The sequence below is a fragment of the Brachyhypopomus gauderio genome, chromosome 8 (genome assembly GCF_052324685.1).
Source record: "Brachyhypopomus gauderio isolate BG-103 chromosome 8, BGAUD_0.2, whole genome shotgun sequence".
Taxonomy (NCBI): Eukaryota; Metazoa; Chordata; class Actinopteri; order Gymnotiformes; family Hypopomidae; genus Brachyhypopomus; species Brachyhypopomus gauderio.
The window spans coordinates 21,742,357-21,768,478 of record NC_135218.1 but is presented as its reverse complement, the minus strand read 5'-3'; the positions used below and the strand labels follow the sequence as shown (position 1 = coordinate 21,768,478).

General features: G+C 41.5%; 1 protein-coding gene across 5 annotated transcripts; it reads left to right on the top strand.

The window, feature by feature from the left end:
• Nucleotides 1–1,528: 1,528 nt before the first annotated feature.
• Nucleotides 1,529–25,543, top strand: rhot1b (ras homolog family member T1). 5 transcript variants are annotated; one of them, XM_077015432.1, is made up of 20 exons: nucleotides 1,529–1,907; nucleotides 3,316–3,374; nucleotides 3,479–3,560; nucleotides 3,683–3,726; nucleotides 3,816–3,869; nucleotides 5,423–5,475; nucleotides 5,837–5,945; nucleotides 6,932–7,033; nucleotides 7,213–7,311; nucleotides 7,503–7,578; nucleotides 8,179–8,299; nucleotides 9,351–9,435; nucleotides 10,191–10,336; nucleotides 10,514–10,614; nucleotides 16,693–16,823; nucleotides 17,007–17,090; nucleotides 17,290–17,412; nucleotides 17,790–17,992; nucleotides 18,254–18,376; nucleotides 24,534–25,543. In XM_077015432.1, exons 1-20 carry the CDS (start codon nucleotides 1,871–1,873, stop codon nucleotides 24,649–24,651), a joined length of 1,950 nt encoding a protein of 649 aa, XP_076871547.1. In that variant the 5' UTR covers nucleotides 1,529–1,870; the 3' UTR covers nucleotides 24,652–25,543. The 5 variants fall into 5 exon arrangements, with proteins under 5 accessions (XP_076871547.1, XP_076871546.1, XP_076871548.1 ...); XM_077015431.1 differs by having other exon boundaries at nucleotides 7,470–7,578; XM_077015433.1 differs by lacking the exon at nucleotides 3,816–3,869 and having other exon boundaries at nucleotides 7,470–7,578.
• Nucleotides 25,544–26,122: the final 579 nt, after the last annotated feature.

Genomic DNA, 26,122 nt, shown 5'->3' with positions numbered 1-26,122 from the left:
TAAGCATTAAACAGCAGAATGTTGCAATGATCCAGGCCTGACCGTTAACACACCTGCATAAACAGTAATGCTGTCAAGCCAATAAAAATGTATTCAGTTAATTACATGATTCGTAATTAATTCATCAGAATGAATTGCATGCATCACATTTTGCTATGAATATATTTAAACATTTACAATTCAATTTTTAGCAGACGAGTAAATCTGGCATAGATTTAAAGTTCCACATCTATTTATTTCAGATGCAAAACACACCAGGCATCTTTAGGCCACAATTGGGACCTGAATGGAACAATATATTATAATTTTGTCTGTGATTAATTGATCAAAATAAACATGTTAATTTGACACCCCTAAATAACTTAATTTTGTCCCATCATATGACCAACAATACAGTAAATGCTATGGTAGAGCAATATAAATGACTACTAACCTTTTAATCTCTGTGTGTCCTCACAGTTGGGAGTGAAGAGTTCAACCTCCTCGCTTTCTCACCCCATTGGGTCACTGACGACCCAGGATAGAGGTCAGAGGTTAGAGGTGAGGCAGGGTCTGAGCAGCCCACCACTGTTCCACGCCTGCCAGTGTACTGTGGAGCAGGAGTTCGCCAGGGGGAGCCATTGCTGGCAAGTGGACACGACCCGGTGGAGTAGCTGGGCAGTGGATGTGGTGTACGATGACCTGAGGCAGGACCAGAGGCTCGGCAGGAGCCCCACGTCATGGTACATGGAGTGGAGCAGCGACCGGCTGAGCACGTGGCATAAGTGAGTTGCGAGAGTGCCTCACGCAAGTGCCTCACGCAAGTGCTTCACGCAAGTGCATTGCGTGGAGATGAGTCTCCGACAGCACAGCCCCAGTGAGGACAGGGTTCTGTTGGACATGGGGAACAGACGGGTGGCTTTCTGGACCATGTCGGGTGGAGAGGTGGGGCTGTGGTTACACCCGTGTTCTGGCTGTTTGCGACCCAGCAGAGAAATGCCTTGTGTTTCTGGTCATGCACATGTATATTTTTGGATTCCAAATTAATATGGCTTTAAAAAAAAACAAACTCCACTAGGCATAGAAAGAAAATATATAATCATAACTATTGATAAAAATAGGCCATACTGTTGATATATGATACCTGCTGTTTTGTCTTCTAGACTGTAAATGTATGTAAATCTCACATAAGCAATGCCATTCTAATTATTGGTGCATGTCTCAGTGTCTCTACCTCACCATCACTCAAGATCTTGTCAGACTCAAGATCTTTTCATATGTACATATTTTCAATCTATACATATGCATAAAACACACTTTATGTAAAGAGAAACCTACGCATGCTATTCTCAAACATTAAACCTCATATTTGAAATGGCCGTTGAAAACCTTTGTGTTTACATTAACGACTTTCACACAATAAACATTGCATGTTAATATTTTTTTGAGGGATCAGGTTTCTTGGAAAGCTGCTTCACGTTTTCGTTCTGCGGTGTCTGAATTGTCTCCGTGCACGACCCGTCGCTACGTTGGCGGTCAGGAGGGAGGAGGCGTGCACTGCACTACGTTGACAGCAACTTGCGACTGCTGTGTCTTAGCACTGGAGTGTGCGGGATATACCGACGGGCAGAAGGACGACCTTAACCGTGGTTGTCCCACGTTATTTGTTAGAAAATTACAATAGTATTTGATCCCAAAGACAAACGAGGCGATGCATCGGTTAAACAGAGTGAGTTAATGTAGGTCACCTCTGAGCAGGAGGTGGGGATGGTGAGCCCGGCTGATGCGCCTGCCTGATAACTCAACATCACAGGCAGTTGCGTTACCTGCGTGACAGTTTAAATGCGCCCTGTTCGTAGATTTCTAAAATCTTATATCGGAACTGGGAAAGATGCGAAAGGACGTCAGGATTTTACTTGTCGGAGAACGTGAGTCTTCTTTATGTACTGCAGCATGTCTGATGGTTGTAGTGGTAGTTATCGCTTGAAAGTGGTTGTCTTTAAACAAAATATTTGCGTTTTCGTAAATTGCAATATTTTGTATAGCCAACTGATTAGTTCGAATTGTTATTTGCGGTGTTGTGCAGGGTGTCTGTCTAGACTAGTCATATGTAGATGTGACTCAGTTTTCCTAATTTACCGTATAGCGTCAGGGTTCATGAAATTTACAGGATGATAAATCTATTAATTATACAGAAAGGATATGGAGATTGCGTGTGAAAATGGTAATAACAAAACTGTTTATCAAAAGTTCCGCTACTGGAAGAAGCTTCTCGATTTAAACGCGGTTGTTCATTTTGATTCCACTTAAGAAATCTACATCTCGAAACACCATTACAGCAACATAAACATGACAAACACTGAAACTTATGCAGATTGCATTCATTTAACACCTGAAACGTGTCCATATCCCACCTAGAGGCGGAGGACTGACCAGGTAGTTTTGCGATTACGTGAACACTAACGTCTTCGAGCAAACTGTATGTGGCACAAAGTGTTACAGTAGGTTTTCAATGTCATAGCAACTAATTTTGCATTGCAAAGCTAAGATTTGCCTTGTACTTTACCTTCTACTGTGCTAACAGTAAAGCGTGTTAAATAATGTGGTCTGAGTTCAAATCTGCTTCTGAGTTCAAATATTTCTTCTTTTAAATAAAACGCATCTGTTGCACATACAGCTTTTTCAAATAAATGAATATTTAGTGAAATGAATGTTTATTGGACCTCTCTATAGTATGGTCAGATGCTGGTATGACTTAACTCCTTCACAAACCAACATTTTAAACATGTAAAAACTTTAGACCTGCACGGCCGACTATTAAGATTAAAACTAACCTTTAAACACACTTAAAGTCTTAGGACCAGTTATCCAAACCCAGATTAAGCCCAAACATAGATTTAAAAACATTGCAATGGTTATTCACTATTGGTCCGACAGGCGTAATCCATTTCTGAGAATGTTGCTTTAAACTTTGTGAAGCAAGTCTTCTGTTTGACCACTTACTGTTAGAACAGCACTGGTCTAAATTTAAGTGAACTGGATGTGGTTTTCATTAAGATCAGGTAAAATGAAAAAAGATCATGTGTCTGGGGTCCTGACAGAATCCCAGATGTGTAGCCTTGTAATGGAGATCTATGCTTGATTAAGGGGGTCTGTAGCAGCTCAATATCAGAAGCAGGTGTGCTGGAGCTGAACTCTGCAGGGTGGTAGTGCACTGACCTTATCTGACATTACTCATTTTGAAGATCGTGTATTACTGTAATGGTTTCGGTAACTTGAACAGCTGTGTGTGTGTTTATGTGTGTGTCTGTATGTGTGTGTGTGTGTGTGTAACAGCCAAAGTAGGGAAGACATCCCTGATCATGTCTCTGGTCAGTGAGGAGTTCCCCGATGTGGTAGGAGGACTGTTCATTTTTCATCTTTTAATATTTTTTTCTCCACTAGTGCATTTGGCAAGTAGACGGTTCTAAAGATGACACAGTTGTGTGCATCTGTGTAGGTTCCGTACAAGGTTGAGGAGATAACCATACCTGCTGATGTCACCCCAGAGAGAGTTCCTACACACATAGTAGACTACTCAGGTAGTGAAACTCCAGATCAATAGCACTTAATGTTACATTATCTGTTCACAAAGCTACTCCGTACTCCCTTTCGGTTTTACCCAGCAGTAAAGGTTAGTTGTGCTATTTTTAAATCCACACAGAGGCAGAACAGACAGATGAACAGCTGTACCAGGAGATATCAAAGGTAAGATCAGCACCACTGATTGGATAGCGATACTTGTTTCATGGTGTAGATTTTGCTGGTAATTTGCATCTGACCGTTCCTTCTTGCAGGCTAGTGTCATATGCATCGTTTACTCTGTTAACAACACAAAGTCAATTGAGAAGGTGAGCTGTGGCCACGCCTTTTAAAAAAATCTATGGTTCCTCGCATTAGAGATGTATAGGTTGTCAGCAGGACTGAGTTTGAATCACATGTGTGCATGTTAATATGCTAATATGGTGGTGCCTAACACCAGGCCTGAAGCACCAGAGTCCCATTTCGTCCAATTCAATTTGGCAATGTCATCATTCAGACAAACTTGCTTCAGCTTTACTAAGTAAATCTAAACTTTGCTCATATCCAGACATTCATGACCAAAACTGAGCAGCCATGCAGTAAAATTATTTATAAATTATTAATATTTTTCCCTATATCTCAATTAAAAGGCCTTAGATAGAACGCTACTATTAACAAAGGAAAAGGAAAGACTGCTCAATGTTTATTTGATTACATCTGTGCAGCTCAATTAAAGCCTCTTGGCAGATGGTGCAAACCAGTGTGTTCAGCAAAATGGACAGAAGTTGAGATATTGTCTCTGCACAGGGTGCCGTTAGCATCCGGGATTACATATAGTGGATCTGTGGAATAATACAATGTGCAAGAATAATCCTTGGGTTAATATTGCATTGGAGATGTGACCGAAACAATTATGTCCTTTGCAAAATTCATCTAAGCTGTTAAATTGACTCCAACTTGCTCTTGAACAAAATAGACAAAAGATTTCATATTGTATTATGTCCACCCTAGATGATGTCCCCGTAGGAGAGAAATAATCGTATTATGGAAAATGATTGGCATAGAATATGCAAGTTGCAATGAAAATCCACCTAATCAACTGTATGAAAGGAATTCTCTTAAAAGATCATGATGCATTTGTTCAGTCTTACAAAACATCAGAAAGACAACAGCTCAGTTTGCTGGAGACAATCTAGCTAAACTAAAGCAACTCCCTGCAGTGTTTTTGTGGATGCAAGATTCTCACTTTTTACTGGAAGGTTATTCATAGAAATTTAGAGGCTGTTTTTAGAAAGGTAACTCTTAAGGGATCTTTAGAAAGATCTATAGAAATATAAATTATTATTCCCTTTTAATTGTGATAATGATTCACTAACAGCAATGATAGGACAGGTCTTATAGTAGCTAGCAAAAAGCAGCTAGAAGAAAATCAGTTACCTGCAAGAACCACCTAGTAATGATGAACTGCACGTAATACAGGATATATAATAAGACTCGTCCTCTCCTCTTTTACTGTACAGAAGAACATTAGATCAGTTTTGGTCAAAGTGGATTGAGTGGATTTTATACCCTGAAGATCTGATTTTTGGTTGTAATATAAGAAAATAAAATAACAAAAAGTAAAACAGTAATGCATTTGAAGAGTATGTCTGCCCCCTGTTCTCCTGTAAGTTGTTGGTCTTACAGAAATATCTAAAAGTGTCTATGCAATGATAACTGTGCAATGATAACGTTTACATTTTTAAATTTTAGGTTGGAGTACATTCTACTCTGAAATCTCCTTTGCCATCCATACACATTTGGCAGCAGTTCCTGATTATAGATGGTAAGAAAGATGCTTTCATCATGGTCTGAACCCATGGTGGTGTCTCCCCCATCCCAGGTGACCAGCCACTGGATTCCTCTCATCAACGAGAGGACGGATAAAGACAGCAGGTAGGTGCATGGGTCGGTGATCAGTGTGGTGGTTGGAGATATGACATGCTGTGGGAATAAAATTTTAAAAATGGACCGTGATCTGTCGCCCTCTCTCTCCCACTGACTCTGTCGCCCTCTCTCTGTCGCCCTCTCCATGCCTTCGTCTCCATCGCCACTCTTCACTTTCCCTGTCATTGTCTTTGTGTGATCACCGCCTGTGATGCATAATTGTGGGGAGCATGGCGCTCATGTCTGGTGAAACATTCAGAATAAAGTCACACACAGCTTTACATGAGATTATTTGAACAGTGTATCTATGTGTGTGTGTGTGTGTGTGTGTGTGTGTGTGTGTGTGTGTGTGTGTGTGTGTGTGTAAAAGAGTGCCTTTGATCTTAGTGGGTAATAAGTCCGACCTGGTGGAGCACAGTAGCATGGACACCATCCTGCCCATCATGAACAAGTACACAGAGATCGAGACCTGCGTGGAGGTACAAGTCCTTCTGCGTGTTCCCTGCTGGATAACACGAGTCGGTCTGACTGTTGACATTTTCACTCTGGTGTATGTCAAAGTCAAAGTCAAATTTATTTATATAGTGCTTTTTACAACACGTTTTCACAAAGCAGCTTTACAATTGTCACAATATGTGCCCATAAATCTACTGTCTTCCAACTTTGAGTTTCTGTAAAGATCAGTTTAGCATTTTTGTAAAGAAACTGGTAAACCGCATAGCAAACTGCTTACCCAGATATCTTAATATTTTGCCCTGACTGATTGGCTGTGTTGGTCAATAAATCAGTAATCAGTAGTTTCTAAGGCAGGGAGGAGCTGATGAGGAGGCTTATGCTTAAACATGTGGAGGATGTTGTTTGTAGGGCCTCTTGTTCATTACCTGAACTGGGAGCTCTAAGGGGTCTGATATATTTTGAGATGCATTCGCAACAGACTTGGTCCATTTTGCCCAATCACAGTTTAGTCAGAGTCTTCCAAAATCAAGATATAGTGATAGTGATTTGGCCAGTAGGAGATTCTCTGATGAGTTAGTGATACAGTTCTGCTAGGGTTTAATCTGGTCTTGCTCTTTGCAGAACATATCATACAGTAGTTCTCTAGTAGTTCTCGGAATTCTCTTATGCTTTGCGAGCATATGCAACATTTGTGCACCTTTGTGAACATTTGTTCTTGCAGAAGTTAGCCAGTAGAGTTTTAAGAGTCTATGAGCTGTCCAAGGTGCTGAAACAAGCCTGCTGCACTCTTCTGTTTTCCCAGTGGTGCTTAAATGTTCTTAAATCATCTATACTTTCACATACTCAGTACACAGAACGCCCTTGTAATCACAGTGGAACGAACACTCTCAGTCTCAAAAAGTGTATATATGTAAACCACAGTAGTGAAAATGACTCCTAATCTAGTTTCTTCTGTAATTCTGCCTTGTTTCTTGTATCTTTTTTTGGGGGATGTTGGGGACGTTGTTAGTGCTCAGCAAAGAACCTGAAGAACATCTCTGAACTGTTCTACTATGCGCAGAAAGCTGTCCTCCACCCCACAGGTCCACTGTACTGCCTTGAACAGAAAGAGGTACAATCTGTAGCATAACTCATGTTAACTCTTAACTTATGTAGCATAACTAAATTACGTCAGTATGTAATTTAGTTATGCTACATTTTATTTTGATTATTCATGCACATTTTTAATGACAATATACATTCTATTTAAAAAGCATTTTATCTAAAAGGTAGAGTTTTTATCTCGTACAGATGAAGCCTTCTTGTGTAAAAGCTCTCAAACGCATCTTCAAGGTGTCTGATCTGGACAATGATGGAATTCTCAATGACAATGAGCTCAACTTCTTTCAGGTATGAAAATTTGAATGTATTGATATTTTTTACTGAGGAGCCAAACCTGCCTTAGAGTGTCACTAGATTTGCCAGACTCAAAATGAGCTCATTCATCAACATGTGATTGATTGATTGATTGGTTTGATTGTTTGGACTGATCGACGTCCTGTCTCCAGAGAGTGTGCTTCAACACCCCACTCGCTCCCCAGGCTCTGGAGGATGTGAAAAGCGTCGTGAGGAAGAACACAGCAGATGGAGTGCGTGAGGAGGGCCTGACACTACAGGGTGAGAGGTGGAAATCACACCACTCACTTCACATCACCATGACACCTAACACCCGCGCGGGTGAGGTGTAGGATTGTTATAGGAAGGAATACTTGAATAATTCTAAATCTGTTAGTGAGCCTTTGTGTGTTAGGAAGTTGTATATTTTGCTGTCTCACGTAAACCTGTACTGTATAAGAACAGCTTCAGTTTGTAAAAATGCTGACCGGGGATCAGTATCCTGACTTTTTTTATTATTATTTAATTAATTTATTTATTTTTACATGATGATATTACACAAGTGGGGAACTCTTCTTTACAGCAACTCACTGCCTATAGCGCATAACCATAGTTATGTCTACATATGTTAAATACACACAGTGTGTATTCACGTTAAATACACACAGTGTGTATTCACAGTGACTTGGCTGACAGTAAAAAGAAGGGTGAAAGTGTGACAGCTATGACCTCACTGTTTCTGAACACTACATTTGAGGGACTCTGAACCTTGGACCCAATAAGCGGACATCACATTGATTGAAATACGAGATGTGGTAACATCATACGGATCTCATTGTACATGTAGTTGCTATTGTTTTTCAAGTGCATTTTTCTTCCCAGGATTCCTTTTTCTGCACACGCTCTTCATCCAGAGGGGGCGGCACGAGACCACATGGGCGGTCCTTCGTCACTTTGGTTATGATGACGACCTGGAGCTGCATCAAGACTACCTCTTCCCCCCGTGAGTCCTGCCACACCCACAGTCCGCTTCCCTCTGGTGTTTCTCTCATGGTCGTCCGCTTTCTGACCACTTCCCCCTTGAGTCCCGCCCCGTAAACATGTGACCAGTGAGCCAGCCTCTTTGGTTTGTGCCTCCCTGAGTCCCCCACCCTCTGACCCAAGTGTACAATGGCTACAATATATGGTAGAGTAGTGATATAAGTTATTCAGGGCCATTCCCTACTCAATGCATAGTATAGTGAGGTCTATGCAAAGTGTAACTTGAACTGGTGTCACATGAGGCTTAAAGCAGGAAGCCAGGCAGAGAGTGTTGCTTAGTTTTGTTTTTTTTATTTTTGAAACGCACATAAATCGCACACACATCACACCAAGGCAAACAAAGACCAACAAAGAACGATGACAACACATACGATTAAATACTAATTGTGCTAACTAGGAACAAGTTCAACACATGATGCGGACAAAACGAGAGACAGGTGTGACGAATAACGCGAACAACACTAACGACACAGATGAACACTCATACAAAGATACACCCAGAAACGGCCATATATGGATGAACGTAAGCACATAGACACACCTGAAGTGATCAGGGGCTATACTGTGACAACTGGTAAAAAACTTCTCATCATGGACAAGTCATTTAGTCTTATGGATTTTTTGTTGTTGCATAGACTGAAAGATGACTGTCAGGAAAATGGTGTGATATTTAAGCAATAATGAGCATAATTGTTAGCCAGATGAGGTGACACTTGAGAACATCACTTGAAAAACTAAATATTGCAATGTTGTGCAAATGTAAGTGCTATATTCATTTATGAAAATACATTATTCACATTAAATACATTATTCACATTTGCAGTGCATCACATATGCAGTGCATCGTCTGTAATCTATGAACTAATTGAAAACTTAAATTCCAGAACTTCCCATCCCCATAGCCATCATACCATATGCACTTATTGTCATTTTTCCATAGAAACTATTCAGTAATCCAGCTATTCTAGTCTGCTAATCCACATTCAATCCCATGTCTTCTTGTGTTCCTGCAGTTTAAAGATACCTCCAGACTGCAGCACAGAGCTGAACCACAATGCCTCACTTTTCCTGCAGGGCGTCTTCGAGAAACACGACAAGGTATCAGTGGCTCTGAGCTATTCAATTAGGGTAAAAGAATTAGGGTTCGATTAGGGTAAAAGAGTTAGGGTTCCTGCACTCCTTTGCCAAAATTGCATGCATAAACACAGAGTGGATTTTTAAAATATATTTCATAGTTATTATCCAGAGCATGGTTTGTTTATAACACATTTTTAAGTTTGAGAGGGCATCTACAACTGAATTACACTTTTACATGTGAACCAAGGCATGCATCTGGTTTGGGTGTGTGTATACTGTTCGTGCTCTCTGAACTCTGACTTTTGCAAGCAATTATTTTAGACTTTGACAACGATTGTATGTAAGTACATAAATAAAATCCACATTTATCTTCTTTGCTACTGATATATTTTAATTTGAGCTTCTTTTCCCATCTGAATTTCATTTCACTCAACTGTATGAATGCTCTCTGTAGAATGTAGGATCAAAAGAAGCTTTGTTCAATGTCTGGTGATGGTCTGATAGCTGATGTTGACCAGAGGCAGAAGGTTATCTGATCCTCTGTTCCTCTCTAGGTTCTCTGGGTCCAGGGCCACTGCCCCCTGTGGGTTGCTCATGGGGCAGGTGGACCTGGACCTGTCTTCTCTGTAAAACTTCTTTGTGATGGCACCCATTGTAAAAAAGCATAATCACTTTCTGTTGTACAGGTGCCTGCACTGTCTGCCCTATAATCCCTGTGTGTTCATCTTCATGCACAAGTTGGCACAGCTGACGTGTGACCTGGAATCGTTTTGCAGGACAGAGACACTGCTTTGTCTTCAGAAGAGGTGAAGGACCTGTTTGACGTATTTCCCTACATGCCATGGGGCCCGGATGTTAACAACACTGTCTGCACCAATGAGTTGGGATGGATAACCTACCAGGGGTTCCTCTCCCAATGGACGTGAGTTCCACCTTTAATGCATAGGACAGTAAATGACAGTATGTGTCTGACCTGTGTGTGTGTGTGTGTGTGTGTGTGTGTGTGTGTGTGTGTGTGTGTGTGTGTGTGTGATTTATGAATCAGTGTTAGGGTATTACAGACTAAGCACATACAGATTGTGCCTCTATTTGTACACAGGTTGACTACATATCTGGATGTTCAGAGGTGCCTGGAGTACCTGGGTTACCTTGGTTACTCTATTGTCGCGGAGCAGGAGTCCCAGGCTGTTGCTATCACAGGTGAGCCTGTGGCCACACACCTCTTGCCTGGAAACCAAGTGTAAATAAAAGGTCTGTGCTACAACAGTGCTGTTAGGGATTAAGGATGTCCACTTGATGGTGCTGTTGCTTCACTGGAAGTGATATAGGAGTAAAAAGTATGTAAAAAAAAAAAACACATTATTGCTGATAATGTTTCTAAAAGCCACCCTTTGCTGTGAGGTAAACATCTGAATGTGCTTGGATGTATTTTAAATGTGTGCGTGTCTGTGTGCGTGCGTGTCTGCGTGCATGCGTGCGTGTGCGTGCGTGCGTGTGTGTGTGTGTGTGTGTGTGTGTGTGTGTGTGTGTGTGTGTGAGTGGTTTAGTCTAAGTAAAAGGCATTGTAAATGGAAAAATTTGTACAAATGCCATAATAGTTATTAAAGTTACAACTCTTGTGGATATTTACGGCTATGTTAACAATGTGTAAACATGTCTCTATGGTTCTCTTAAAAATTCCAAATGATAGAATCTGAGAAATGTGGGTACGAGTGTAGCAGTTTGGCTGCAGTGAATGCACGCCAGTAGATGTTTGAGGAACTGCAACAAAAGCTAAACACTCTTTGGAAGGTGCATCAGCACTGCCAACCTGTGAACTTGGTAGTCTAATGTGAACTTATGGTGGCCGAGAAGACCCATGGGAGTCTACAAAACCCAACAAAAACACAAAGAACAAACAAATTTAAAAAACCAACAGTAACCATATAAAACTAAGTACAGACACATTGAACAAAGCAGACATAGACTTATAAACTGAAACATGAACACAGTACAATCATCATTAAGGCGAGATACAAATCACAATCATCAGTCACAGTATTTATAATAACCAACAAAACCAAAGGACCAAACACAGGGATTAAATACTCTGACTAAATGAGGAACAAGAAAAGAAACAGCTGAACACAAAAACGAAGGGTGGGGACACAAATGACAGGGGTATGGCAAACTTGGAAAAACCAAAACAGAACAACATGGAGAAACAAAACAAGGAAATGACAGACTGAAGGGGCAAAACAAAACCTAAGATTGACAGGTGGGGAAGGAGCCAGATGTGACGATCCAAATCAATGCAACCTAGTTTCTTTCTAAATACCTATGATTAGTCAAGTCAATTCAAATTTATTTATATAGCGCTTTTCACAACACATGTTGTCACAAAGCAGCTTTACAATCGTATGGGTCCAGATCCCTAATGAGCAAGCCACAGTCGACAGTGGCGAGGAAAAACTCCCTATAGGGTGGGGATTAGGAAGAAACCTCGGGAGGACCAAGACTCAAAAGGGAACCCATCCTCCATTGGGCGGCCCGTTAACACAAGTCCGTGGTCGCAGGGTGGTTTCAAAGTTCTACAGCAACAGTCCAGGCTCCTGTTCCCCGGCCAAGCAGCCTCAGTCCCCTCGGTGCAGGCGGTGGGCCTCAGGCGGGCCAGCATCAGCACGACCCCTCGTGGCAACGCCTCATCCAACCCCGGCATCAGCACATCCACCGGCAAGCCAGACCATCCCCCAGGTGCCTGCAGGTGCCTGTATCCAATCGTCTTGGGTGGAGGCATGCAAGAAGATAGAAATACAGACTGAGTGGACATGAATTTAAACCACCACTGATTTAAATGTACATAGCTCACGTGCCAGTGATGAGCATGTGGCTGCGACAGGCTAATCTATAGCAGCATAACTAAAGGGAGGGGTTCAGAGGTGACCACAGGCATGAGGGCTCACTGAGACATTGCTTTCCAGTCAAGTCATTGTCACAAATTGAGTGATGCCATGACACAGCTGGATGACAGCATCAACATCTCAGATTACCAGAAATCTCAACGTCTGGGGGCCCCCAAGCCCCTACACATTACAAGGGGAATATTAGCTGAAGGCTTGATTAAATAGGTGAGTCTTAAGTCCAGATTTAAAGATTGGAACTGTGTCAGAATCTCGGATTGGAGCTGGAAGGCTATTCCATAATTGGGGGGCTTTAAAGGAGAAAGCTCTGCCTCCGGCTGTAGTCTTACAAATTTTTGGAACTAGGAGAAATCCAGCATTTTGGGAGCGCAAAGGGTGAGATGGGTTGTAGTAAGCAATGAGTTCACTCAGATATTGTGGGGCAAGAACATTTAACGCCTTATAGGTTAACAGAAGGACTTTAAATTCAATGCGATATTTAATCGGAAGCCAGTGTAATGCGGCAAAAGTGGGACTAATATGATCGAATTTCCTAGCCTTAGTTAGGACTCTAACTGCAGCTTTTTGTACAAGTTGTAGCTTCTTTATGGACTGTTTAGAGCATCCAATTAGAAGACTATTACGGTAGTCCAATCTCGACGAGACAAAAGCATGGACCAGTTTCTCTGCGTCAGCTAATGAAAGTAAGTGTCTCAGCTTGGCGATATTACGTAAATGGAAAAAGGCAGCCTTAGTGACATTGCATACATGTCCGTCAAATGAAAGATCAGAATCAATAGGGACACCTAAACTTTTTGGAGTAGATTTAGGTGTTACTGAAAAACCATCTAGGGTAAGGGGAATATCAGCCCAATTGCATCTAGCAGCTTTAGGCCCAAGAATCAGCACCTCAGGCTTGTCAGAATTTAGTTGAAGAAAATTAGATGCCATCCAATTTTTAATGTCCTGGACGCAGTTCTCAATCTTGAGAGTTGTAGTGATATCATCTGGATTAGAAGATAAATATACAACTGAGTATCATCTGCGTAGCAATGGAAGCTAGTACCATGCCTACGATTAAAGATCATTACTAATTTACAATCCCATTCAACATAATGAGATGCTATATAATAAAACTTGTTTTTGACTAAGCACCTTTGTCTTCTTACAAGTTTATGTTTTGTCCATTTTGTGGAATTGTTTTGGGACATTACAAAATTTAGTTTACCTGTGATAAAATCATGGTAATCACTTTTCACTTGGTAGTCCCTGCATAAAATTATTCGTATAGAAACACTTCTGTTGTGTTGTGACTGGTTTTGCAGTGTTTCTGAAATGCAGCATACCTGTCAGTTTGATGAATTTGCTTTGATGATTTGCACAGTGATTTTCTTTTGCAGTGTGATGGGTCTTCTCAGCCACCGTAACTTCACATTATACTACCGATTTCACAAGTTGTCGGCGGTGACGCACCTGTAACGAGCATTTCTGTGCAACTAAACTATGATAGGCTTCATGAAGCCTGGCTGTTAGTTGTTTTAGCATTAGCATTTTATTTAGAATAGTTCACTTAATATTCGCACTTTGTGTTCCTCATACTGGATTCAGAAACCCCAGCGCCTGAATCAAACCAACCAATCAGAGCCAGGACGCGCTTGTTCTCGCTTCAGTTTTATGAAGGCTTATAGGCTAATATATGTGTTCCGTGTTAACCTGCTCTAAGGTTCTAACCCACATATGTTATGAGATTAAAATAAAACCAGAATAAATTAGGATTGAAAGAAATAAAGGTGCATTCGGTTTCTTGTAAGATACCGATTTATCTTACAAGATAAACTTTGTCACTGTATGCGTACAGGTACATAACCTATGAAATGCAGTTCAACACCACGAGTAAAATATATACGTGTATCATCCACTGGAAATAAGCATTTATTCTGAATAGAGTTAACGTCATCTTATTTTTAAAAAAGTGTTCAAAGCAGTAATCAATTGACAACAAAGATCTTTAGCGAAGGTTAACTTTTGTTTAGCTAAAACCATCCCTGCTCACCAACACGAAAAACTAACACAATATGATGGGGAAATTATACCACAATTGTTGTTTACACTTGCAAAAATTAATCTTCTCGGTTGCGGTAAGTCAATCTTTCCCTCTGTATGGTATTGGTTACTATTTCTCACGAAGGGGGAGAGCTTGTTTTTTTTAGCTTGTTTTTTTTTCAGCTTTTTCAGATGTGTGACTGCGAAATGGTGCTGAGCGAGTGAAACTGAAGGCATCAGTTTAGATACTTTTAAAATATAGTTTACAATATAGTTAATAAATACATATTTATTAAATAGTTAATAAATAGTTAACTGTGACACCTTATTTTGGCTCAATATCAAGAACTTCAAGCGTTCTAGCCGTGGAAGATGCGTATAATTGTAGCTACATTACACCAGATGTAATTACAGCAACTTGGTTTAATCTCAATTTTCTCTATATATAAAACTATATAATGTTGTATTGTTGTTTTATTTGTATATTATTACTGCATTATTATTCTCAGTCGTGCTCAATCTTTTGACAGTAAAACACACATTCTTTGTTATGGCAGTAAAGTATGTTGAGTATTATAGTATTAATGCATCTGCTTCTCGAAGCCGCTTTCAGCAACCAAACCCCCACCTAATGCAGTACATCACAGCTGATTTGAATTGTGGACTGTGGTCATGCGTCTTTTAATCAGTGTAAACTCATTCTGTCGTTAACATCGACTGTCGGATCTGGTTCCTTCCTTCCAGTTTAAGTAGATGCACGACTAACCAGTGTAATTCACGTTGTTAAAATCGTATCAAAATATAATCCATGTTCGTATGTTACGAAACCACAAGGTGTCGTCACATTTGCATATTTGTCCTGAAGAATTTGGTAGATGGGAGAACAACGTTGACTTGGTCTGTGTTAATTGCACGAGTTATATCAATTTCTTCATCATGGTCTAGATCAGCTCCAGATTCCTTTTGTTAAGGCTCATATAGTGAAGGAGAGGCTATTAACTGGGGCTATTAATTAGCTATGTGACTGGCTTTGACTCACTCCGAGTATCTCGGTCATCTCTCGTCTGTCTCGTACGATTTAGAGACACACGACTGCCATTGTCCGGCTGATTCAGCTTTTCCTTCTAAGTATTACAAATGACAGTGTGCAGAAACTTGTTTGTTCAACTTTTTTCTTACATGTTACGTACCCTAGGTTATAGAACATACATTTTCTTTTCATAGACCTCTGAATAAAATGGATAAATATGTTTCGTTTCCAAATGAAAACAAGTGCACCAGGTAATACAAATGAAAAATCACCAGTTTTATATTGTCAGCGTATAAACTCAACGCAGCCAATGTTGCTGTTTATATGTGGCCTGAATCGGGTTTTGTAATGAGGCGGAGAGCCGTCTTATTAGAACATACCGAGGAGGGAAATTTTATTAATCTCTCGACTGGAAACAACGCTAAACTCGAAACCTAGTTCCCCCACACTACAAGCCTGGTAAACACGTCGCGTGTAAGCGCCTCTCTCCCCCAGAGTCTCTTAAAGGGCTAGAACACCATAGGTGTGTACGTGCATGTCCTTTGGGGAATGATCTGCGAGGAGTAGTATTAGCATTAGAAGTAGTAGTAGTAGTAGTAGTAGTAGTAGTAGTAGTATTAGCAGTAGTAGTAGTAGTAGTAGTAGTAGTAGACCCTAAAGCTGGGTTTCTGCTGTCACCCTCGAGTACAAATATAAACATAAAGTGTGCCCTAGGTTACAAAACAAACCTTTCTTTTCATAGACCTCCAAATAAAATAAATATTTTTACGTTACCAAATGAAAACATGTGGACCAAGTAATACAAATGAAAAATCACCAGTTAGTGTCAGTGTCAGTGTTGCTGTTTATCTGTGGCCTTAAGCGGGTTTTGTAATGAGGCGGAGAGCCGTCTTATTAGAACATATCGAGGAGGGAAGTTTTATTAATCTCTCGACTGGAAACAAAAATGCTAGGCTCAAAACCTAGTTCCCACACACTAGTCTAGTACCAGTGTAGTAGTAGTATTAGTCCCTAAAGCTGGGTTTCTGCTGTCAACCTCGAGTATAAATGTGGCCAGTGCAGAAATGGTTATTCAGGCTAGAACTTTGGCTTTGAGGTAGGCACTCAAATAGGGTATAGGTCACAAGTCAACCCTTGTTAAAGTGATAGTTTCAAGGAGCTGCTCGCCCACATACCCAACCACTTCTCCATCACTTTGGTCCCCTCCCCTATTATATATATAATACATAATCTGTATATATTATATATATATATATATATAACACAAGTAAGTGTGGGAGCTGTCTGGGATTGTAATTGTGGGTGTGTGTGTGTGTGTGTTCTCAGTAACACGTGCTAAGGCCCTGGACCTGCAGAAGAGACAGACCCAGCGCAGTGTGTTCCTCTGCAATGTGTTTGGAGGCCCCGGCAGTGGCAAAAGTGGTTTCTTACAGGCCCTGCTAGGCCGCAATCTCATGGTATTTGTGTGGTGCTTTTTCCCTCACTCTCCTACACACACACACACACACACACACACACACACACAATTGTAAATGCAGAGCAGCCTGTTTATTTGTGCATTAAAACCTCCAGGATGTTGGGTTAGTATGCAAGGTGACTGTAAACCAACAGTTTCAAAAGTCTATTTGTATCTCCCACAGCGTCAAAAGTCTATTAGAGAGGAACACAAGTCCCTCTACTCCATCAACACTGCCCATGTATATGGCCAAGAGAAATACCTGCTGGTGAGTGTGTGTGTGTGTGTGTGTGTGTGTGTGTGTTTGTGTATATATAATGCTCATTTATCTTACATTTATCTTATGTAAAATGTATCCTTTTTAGTGAATGTGCTGCTGAGGTTTAGAGATTCACAAGCTTTTATTTCTCTGTGCAGTAATATGAGCAATGAAAGAAAAAAAAAACTACTATCTACCTTCTCTGCAGCTCCATGAAATTTTCTCGGATTTTGACTGCATGTCAGAGTCTGATCTGTCCTGTGACGTTGCGTGTCTGATCTATGACGTCAGCAACCCATGCTCCTTTGAGTACTGTGCTCAGGTCTTTAAGGTACCCGTCTCTTTTTTGCTTGCACACACACACACACACACACACACACACACACACACACACACACACACACACACACACACACACACACACACACACACACACACACACACACACACACACACTAACACTCTCTTTCTCTCTCTCTCACACACACACAACTTTGCTCTAAGTCTCCTTCCAAATCGTGTTTTGCTGTATGTACACCATCAAATTCCAAATAATTTTCACGATAACTTTCCTCCTATGTAAACAGAATACAAATATCCTGCTTTCCTCTGGGCTAGACGTAACCCACACTGAGAAAGCAATTGGGGCAAGAGGAGTGAAAGGTGGATTCCTTATGTGGCGGTGTGCGCTCTGTCCTCTGTCTGCAGCAGTGCTTCGAGGACGGTAAGGTGCCGTGCATGGTGGTGGCGGCCAAGGCCGACCTGCCCGAGGAGGGCCAGCAGTACTGCGTCAGCCCCGTGGAGTTCTGCCGCCGTCATAAGATGCCCCCCCCTCAGACCTTCACCTGCAACACGGCGGGACCCCCCACCAAAGATGTCTTTGTGAAGCTCACGACCATGGCGACCTACCCGTGAGTGTGCCTCGAACATGAACACACACACACACGAAAAAAAAAACATAATTGTCTGGGATTAATTGTGGGATTAATCAATAAGGCATTAATTAATAAGGCATGTACTATTCTATTCTATTCTAAAAAGCTCTTTCACTTTTCATGTAATCCACTACATCTTGGTTTAACACTTACAGTGCTGTAATCGAGCAGAGCCTGATTTCCCTGTGTGTGCGTACCCGTCAATGTGTGTTTGTGTGTGTGCGTTTCTCTCCGCAGTCACGCACGTCTCCGCTGTATGTGCACCTGTAACAGGTGCACCTTCTGTCTCTGTCAGAACTTCCTGAATTCGGAGCTCCTGCACACGGTCAAAGCTAAACTCCACGCTGCCGTCTTCAGCAGGTTCCTCTTCTGGCTTTTGACTCTACACCTGCACTCGCCTTCACCTTCCGTCTCTTCTACATTTTCATTCTTCTTGTCTTCTTGTGTTTTATTTTAGTCATCTTTTGTTTTCCGTTTCCCTCAGTCAGCCTCAGAGTGCCAGTTCCATCTAATCTCAACCAAAGTTCTTACCGTTTTTGGAGAACGTCTTTATTGTTCATGTTTTTAGAAGGACTGGTAATCGTTATGGTAGTTATTCCTGTTTCAGGGAGCATGTCTGATAGGAGACTGTAGCTGTTGAGGCAGTGAGGTTGTCTCAGCCTGTGAGCATCATGAGGAAGAACTGCAGAACAGCTCGTCTTCATTCTGCATGTCTTTGTCTCATACCTAATGTCCCAGCTGAATACAAATCAACACAGCTCATATACTGGATATATATATATATATATATATATATATATATATATATATATATATATATATATATATATATATATATATATATATATATATATATACACGCTACTCACAAAAGGATATTTGGCTGTCAGGATGAACCTAAAATGGACTCTAATCTTTACAGGTGAACGTAATATGGCCTTCTCTAAACGTTTGAATGTACTTTTTTCCTCATGCTACTCTCTAACAAGGAGCGTAACAGCAAAATTTACAACAGGTGTTTGATCCATGAATCGACCAAAACATTTCCTGGTTCAATTGCATTTGGTATTTAAATAGTCCTGCTCCTCATGGATTTGGACATCATGAGATCAAGATGAGAGCTAACAATTGACCAACAGTAACTCGCCATTGCGAGGCTACAGACAGGAAGTTCTCAGACGGAAGTGGTCACTGAGCTTAGTGTCATCAGCTATTTGCAACAGAGATACAGGCTGCATCTCAATTCAGGGGCTGCAGCCTATGTAGACCGCGTAGACCGCAGCCCACGGTGGCCACACACTTCGAAGGCCAGGTAGGCTCCATCTCACGGCTGTTAAATGAGACAGTCTAGTCTTCGCAAGACGCATGTTTGCGTGACCACACTCTGCCCCGTTACATACGTTACATACGTGTTTAGCGAGCTGTCCGACAAATATCACATCACCCACAAATGCCTAAAAGAAAATGCGTTGAACATGTATTCACATGTTTGGCGGGAAGTATAACTTCATAACAAAATTCAATGTATTTTTATAAACGTTACTCTTTAGTAAATACTCAAAGCACATGTTTACCTGCAATATCATTAATAACTGGCATGTTATTTAGCATCTCACTGCAGTATAAATGTCCATATTTAAAAAATACCGACATTTAAAAACGAATTCTTCGGCCCGTACACTAGACTCCGCCTGTTTATTGTTCATAGAGCAATGACTCCTGGGATATGGTGGGACGCGAAGGATACTCAGATGCATCCTTCGTTTTCGGGGTTTTGAAGGCTACATTCGTCGGCCGCATAAGAAGGAGCCCACGAATTGGGACAGCCTCGGCGCGGCGCAGTGACGTAACCAGCCTACAAATGCGCACTTCGTGGGCTGCAGCCCCTGAATTGAGACACCTACAGAGAGACTGGAAAATTCACTGAAAGGCACTGGAGTGGACCAAATATCACACTGATGACCACTTCATTGTGAAGAGTGCCCTGCACATCTGGATGATGAATGCCACACAACTCCAGAAATGCACCCACTTGTAAGCCAGACTATTTTCTAGGTGCTTTTATGGAATTGTCTTTGTAGAAGCCAGGATACATAAAACAGGTTAAGTATGTAAACATCAATTTAAACATCCATATATAATATAACACACGTGCCAGTGATTATCATGTAGCTCCAGCAGGCTTTTCTATTGCAGCATAACTAAAGGGAGGAGCCTGGAGGTGACCACAGTCATGAGGGCTCACTGAGCCATTGCTTTCCACCCAAATCATTGTCATAACTAGAAGTGATCACATGACATGGCTGGATGACAGAATCAACATCTCAGAATACTAGAGGCCTCAATGACTGGGGGCCCACAAGCTCCACACATTCATATGTAGTATATTAACTGAAGGCTTCATTAAATAAGTGAGTCTTCAGTGTACCTGTGTCAGGAACTGTGTCAAAATCTTGGATTGGGGCTGTTCCATAACTGAGGGGCTTTAAAAGAGAATGTTCTGCCTCTGGCTGTAGTTTTGCTAATTTTCAGAACTAAGGTTATGGGTTATAGTATGCAATGACTTCACTCATTGTGTGAAGATATTGTGAGGCAAGACCATTTAATGTTTTATGCCAATAGAAGGATTTTTAAATCAATTCGATATTTAGCCAGAGGCCAGTGCAACACCAAGAGAGAACGAATGCAATTGAATTTTCTAGCCCTAGTTAGGACTCTGGCTGCAGCATTCAGTACGAGTTGGAGTTTCTTTAAGGACTGTTTACAGCATCCAATTAAAAGACTGTTACAGTAGTTCAATCTAGATGAGACAAAAGTGTGGACTGCATCTGCATATGATAAGGAAATATATAATATAATAATAATGTTTATTTTATATAGTGCCTTTCACAAACCCAAGGTCGCTTTACGTGAACATGGTCGTATATAAGAGAGGAGAGTTAGGGAGTATCAGCGAGAGTGGAAATAATGAAAGAACAGGAAGGTCTTTAGCTGAGCTTTGAAAATAGGAAGAGAGGCAGAGGAGCGAACAGAGGAAGGTAGAGAGTTCCAGAGAGTGGGGGCAGCAACACTGAAAGATCTGCCACCCATAGTGGAGAGTCTGAGTGTTGGGATGGTTAAAAGACCTGAGTTAGAGGACCTGAGCTGAAGCGATGGAACGTGAGGGTGCAACAGGTTGGAGAGGTAGACAGGTGCGAGGCCATGCAGGGCTTTAAAAGTCATTAAGAGGATTTTGTAGCGGATGCGTTCTGAGATCGGGAGCCAGTGAAGTTTATGGAGGATTGGAGTGATATGTTCAATTTTTTTAGCTGACACAAGGACACTGGCTGCAGAATTTTGAATGTACTGAAGAGGGCGAAGTGTTTTCGCTGGTAGACCATAGAGCAGTGAGTTACAATAATCCAATCTAGGAGTGATGAAAGCATGGACCAGGGTTTCAGCAGCTGAAGGTGAGAGTATGGGCCGAAGCCGAGCAATGTTCTGGAGATGGAGAAAGGCAGACTTGCAGACAGAATTGATGTGTGGTACAAATATGAGACAGGAGTCAAACAGAACACCTAAATTATGCACAGTAGGCAACAGGTTGACTGAGGTGTCATCAACAAGTAGACTGCATTCAGAAAAGGCAGTGATGGCTGACTTGGTGTCGATAACTATGAATTCTGTTTTTGATGCATTGAGTTTAAGGAAATTTTTTATTTTTTTATTTTTTAAGTTTAAGGAAACTGGGCAGCACAGTGGCTTTGTGGTTAGCACGTTTGCCTCTCAGCACTGGGGTCTTGGGTTCAAGTCCATGTCTGAGTGGAGTTTCCATGTTCTCCCTGTGTCTGCGTGGGTTTCCCCCGGTGTCTCCGATTTCCTCCCACAGTCCAAAAAAACATGGAGGTTAGGTAAATTGGCAGTCCCTGACAAATTCTCCCTGAGTGTGTGTCTGTGTCTCTCTCTGTTCAATAAAAACAAGTTGTTGTCTGAGTGTGTGTGTGCTTGTATGCCCAGTGGTGGATGGTGCTCTGCCACTAGGGTCTGTCCACTCTCTCCCCTTCCTGCACCCCATTCAGTCCCCCAGGGGGCTGTGGATCCCGGTAGAGAGTAAGCTGTGTGCAATTGGCTGCCGCTTCTCGCCGGTGTATGATTGGTTGTCTTAGACGTAGCTGTGTTAACAATTGTAAAGCGCCTTGGGTATCCTGAAAGGCGCTATATAAATTGAAACATTCATTCTTTCATTCATTCAAATTGCAGCTTAGCCAGTGTGTTATCTCCTGGATGCAGGACAGCAATATGGAAGGAATCTGTTGATTTGAAATCGAGGTAGATCTGAGTGTCGTCAGCGTAGAAGTGATAATTAAGACTAAAGGAACAGATAATATTGCCAAGGGGAAGTATGTATAAGATAAATAACAAGGGACCAAGAACAGAACCTTGTGGCACACCCTGAGTGACTGGAAAGTCATTTAGACAAGTATATGTCTCAGCTTGGCAATATTACGTAAATGGAGAAAGGCAGCCTTAATGACATTGCATATGAATGTGTTAAATGAAAGATCAGAATCGATAGTGACACCTAAGCTTTTTGGAGTAGATTTAGGTGTTACTTAAAAACCAGGTGTCTAACTCAAGGCCCACAGACCATATCCGGCCCGTAATACCAATTATATCCGGCCTGCGAGATCATTTGATCTATTATTATTATTGTTATTAATGGCCCGACAACAGTTGCCTTGCCGAATGATACATTCATGATGCTGGGAACATTTCCGCATCATTCAAATCAAACGTCTGTTACTGTATGCAACACTATTGTAATGTCAAAGCCATTAACAATGGCGCAAAGAAAAGTTGATTCTGAAAACAGAGCCTTTGAAAACCGATGGGAGGCAGAGTATATTGTGGCGTCGTGTTGTAGCGCTAAAGTTGGTAATTAGGGGGCGGTGCATTCATGTTGCCCAGAATGCACCTGGGTTCCAACTTAGAGCTTAGTCACCGTTATGGTGATTGCTGGCTGGGTTTCCCTCCCTCTGACTTCTTCACTTCCCGACAACATGTATTTCCTGTAAATCCCTGTGTGTCTTATTTGTGGAGCTAATGTGGCTGTAATTAAGGAACTTAGTCTAAGACTGCACTTAGAAAAACATCAGGACAAGCTGGAAAACCTTAATGTAGACCAGAAGCTACAGAGAGTTGAAGAGTTAACGAAGAAGTTCAGACCTAATGTGTGCTTTGAGTTTTGGCCCCCGGTGCAATTGAGTTTTACATGCCTGATCTAGGGTAAGAGTAATATTAGACCAATTGCTTCTTGTAGCTTTGGGTTCAAACTGTTGTCACCAAATGAGCCTTTAGTGGTGGTGGTGTTACAGTGTGGGCAGATGTGTCTAGTCAAGTCCATACAACCTTAAGTAGCATCATTCATTCAGTAATTGTGCCTCTGCATGAACAACATAGGACTAATTTCATCTCCATGGATGACCATGCTTCAGCTCATGGAGGTTGCATAGTTAGGGAACGGCTGCTGGAGACTGGGGTTCCTCAAATGGAGTGACCTGCACTTTATCCAGACCTGAATCCCATAGAAAACCTTTGGGATCAGCTGAGTCGCCATGTAGAGGCTCGTAACTCTGTACCCCAGAACCTCAATTGGGGCAGTCGTGGTCTTGTGACCGGAGGGTCGAGGGTTCAATTCCCAGGCCTGAGGACATGACTGAAGTTCCCTTGAGAAAGGCATTTAACCCCAACTGCTCCCCCGGGCGCTGGGCTGGGTCTGCCCACCACTCCGGGCATGTGTGCATCACAGCTCCCTAGACATCACTAGTGTGTATGTGATGGGTAAATGCGGAGAAGTAATTTCGATCGGGGTGCAAATCACAATTGACAATATGGCAACTTAACTAACTCGATTCACCCTTCAGGAAGAGTGGGATGCTATGCCTCAACAGATGACTTGTGAACATCATGAGATGATGTTGTCAAACTGTAATTGATGGTTAAGGGTACATGACAATTTATTGAGACATTGACATGTTTTGTTCTGGCATACCCACCACTGTGGGTTTCAATAAAATGTTTGTGATGAAGAAATTACATACTTCACCATTGCCCTACTTTCATGATATAAAATAATCATAGCGTGAACATTTTACATTTTTCATAAATTTCACCAAAAGTTTCCATACATTTTACCAAAAGCCAAATATCCCTGTTTTTGTGAGGTGTGTGTGTGTGTGTGTGTGTGTGTGTGTGTATACACTATATTGCCAAAAGTATTCACTCACCTTCCTCGAGTGAGCTTAAGTGACTTGTTGTTCTCAGGTTTACAAAAATACACTTTCAAATTTGCACATACAGAACATGGGCATCTTCACACTGCTTTAATTACCCTTGTTAATTGTAGCATTTTAAACATGCTTCATTACCTCCACACAAAGACTCAAACACTGATGTATTAGAACATCAGCTCAACTCATCCGATCTAATACCTTAAGTTAATGTTCTCTCTCTCTCTCTCTTTCTCTCTCTCTCACAGACATATGGCCCAGGTGGACCTGAGGAACTCTGCTGTGTGGCTGAGGGCCAGTGTTGGGGCTGCACTCTTTGCTGTGTTAGGCTTCACTGTGTACCGCCTGCTAGTCAGAACCCGATGATCCACCAACACCTGCAGAAACATTTAAAACACTCCTGCTTCTACACACACACACACACACACACACACACACACACACACAGACTCTCTCTCTCTCTGGCTACCTCCTAGTTTCTCAGTCATTTATTCACTTATTTATTCAGCTTCTCTCTCACATGCTGATAGATGAATATGTGTGACCGTGTTTGGTTTTGTATTAAACATGCTCACATCATGCTAATACATTAATAATTCTCCTTCTGTCATTCTATTTTTGATTTTTGGAGGACATATTGAGTGGAAATATGCACAATTATGAAACCGTAACAAAATGAACAGTGTAAATATGATAGTGTGAATAAAGAATATTTATTGTTTCAGTGTGAAACTGCAGGAAAGGGGAGCATTGGATTGCCTATGTAAATTAAGGGGCTGGGCCAAAGATAGCGCTGCCCATAGAGATGCTGTAATGACCAAAGCAATGAAGACAGGAGTGCTGTTCAAAGACTTCAGATTTGCTGATTTACAAGCCATTACTTGTGGGCTGCTTTTCTATATAGCGTGCACGTCATAGATCTTGCAGAAAGCCATTAACTTAAGTCATTAATCCTTAAGTCAGCCCTCTCAAATCTGGAAGACTACGTCTCCCAGAAGTCTTAGGAGCTTGGCAATCTATCCCTGTGCTACACAGCCCCTGAGTCTATCTGAGAACGTGTCTGCATGCTTCAGTGGGCCCCTAATATCCTAATAGTGAAAGAGCTGCTACCAGAGGCTTACAGGGGTTTGTGAACCCCATCCTTCCTGTCAGGCAAAGTGCTATGCACCTGTACAGAACTGCCACTGTATCATTACAAGGCTTGTTTCTTTCCATCTATCCCGAAGTTTTAAATAAACAGCTCCCCACAGACAGTAAACGTTTTGTTTGGGGTTCCATATGTCTGTATTGTGTATGCCTGGAGTGTGGTTAGTTGAAATGTTTTCGAATGAGCCAAATGAATTTGAATTATTTTATAGTGATTGATCAATACCTGCCCAGACCCAGTAAGTAGCTCACACAGACCTCCAAGAGGGCCATGTAGTTTCATGAATACACCAAGAATGAATGAGAAAAGAATGCATTCTATTTTATTATTTGTAATACATAGCAGTTTTAGAGCCAAGTGCAAAACATTTTTTAATATATTGAAATAATACTCTAAATGGCAATAATGCTAAAATTTGTTAAAATCATAAATCAATAACATGTGCAGTACTCAGAAAAATAAAGGGAGCTGACAGAAACGATGTGAAAGATTGTCCTTCACACCTACTTGGGTGTCCTTTTCCAAAGCATTAGCCAAGTATTAACATGCAATCGCGGAGTACAAAAAACTAAGCCTGCGTAAGTTTGCTCATTTTTTAATACTTGGAGAAAATCTTCATTTTCTTCTGCTACCTTTGAGGCAGGGCAGGGCCCCTGCAATCTGCTCTCAGCTTCCTCATCCTGCCTGGTG

Bases quoted from the DNA above. Each gene is read 5' to 3' on its own strand.
- rhot1b (XM_077015431.1), top strand. From the start codon at position 1,871: ATGCGAAAGGACGTCAGGATTTTACTTGTCGGAGAAC. The intron at 7,034-7,212 runs GTACAATCTGTA...TATCTCGTACAG, and splicing joins ACTGCCTTGAACAGAAAGAG to ATGAAGCCTTCTTGTGTAAA. The intron at 17,091-17,289 runs GTGAGTGTGTGT...CCTTCTCTGCAG, and splicing joins GCCAAGAGAAATACCTGCTG to CTCCATGAAATTTTCTCGGA.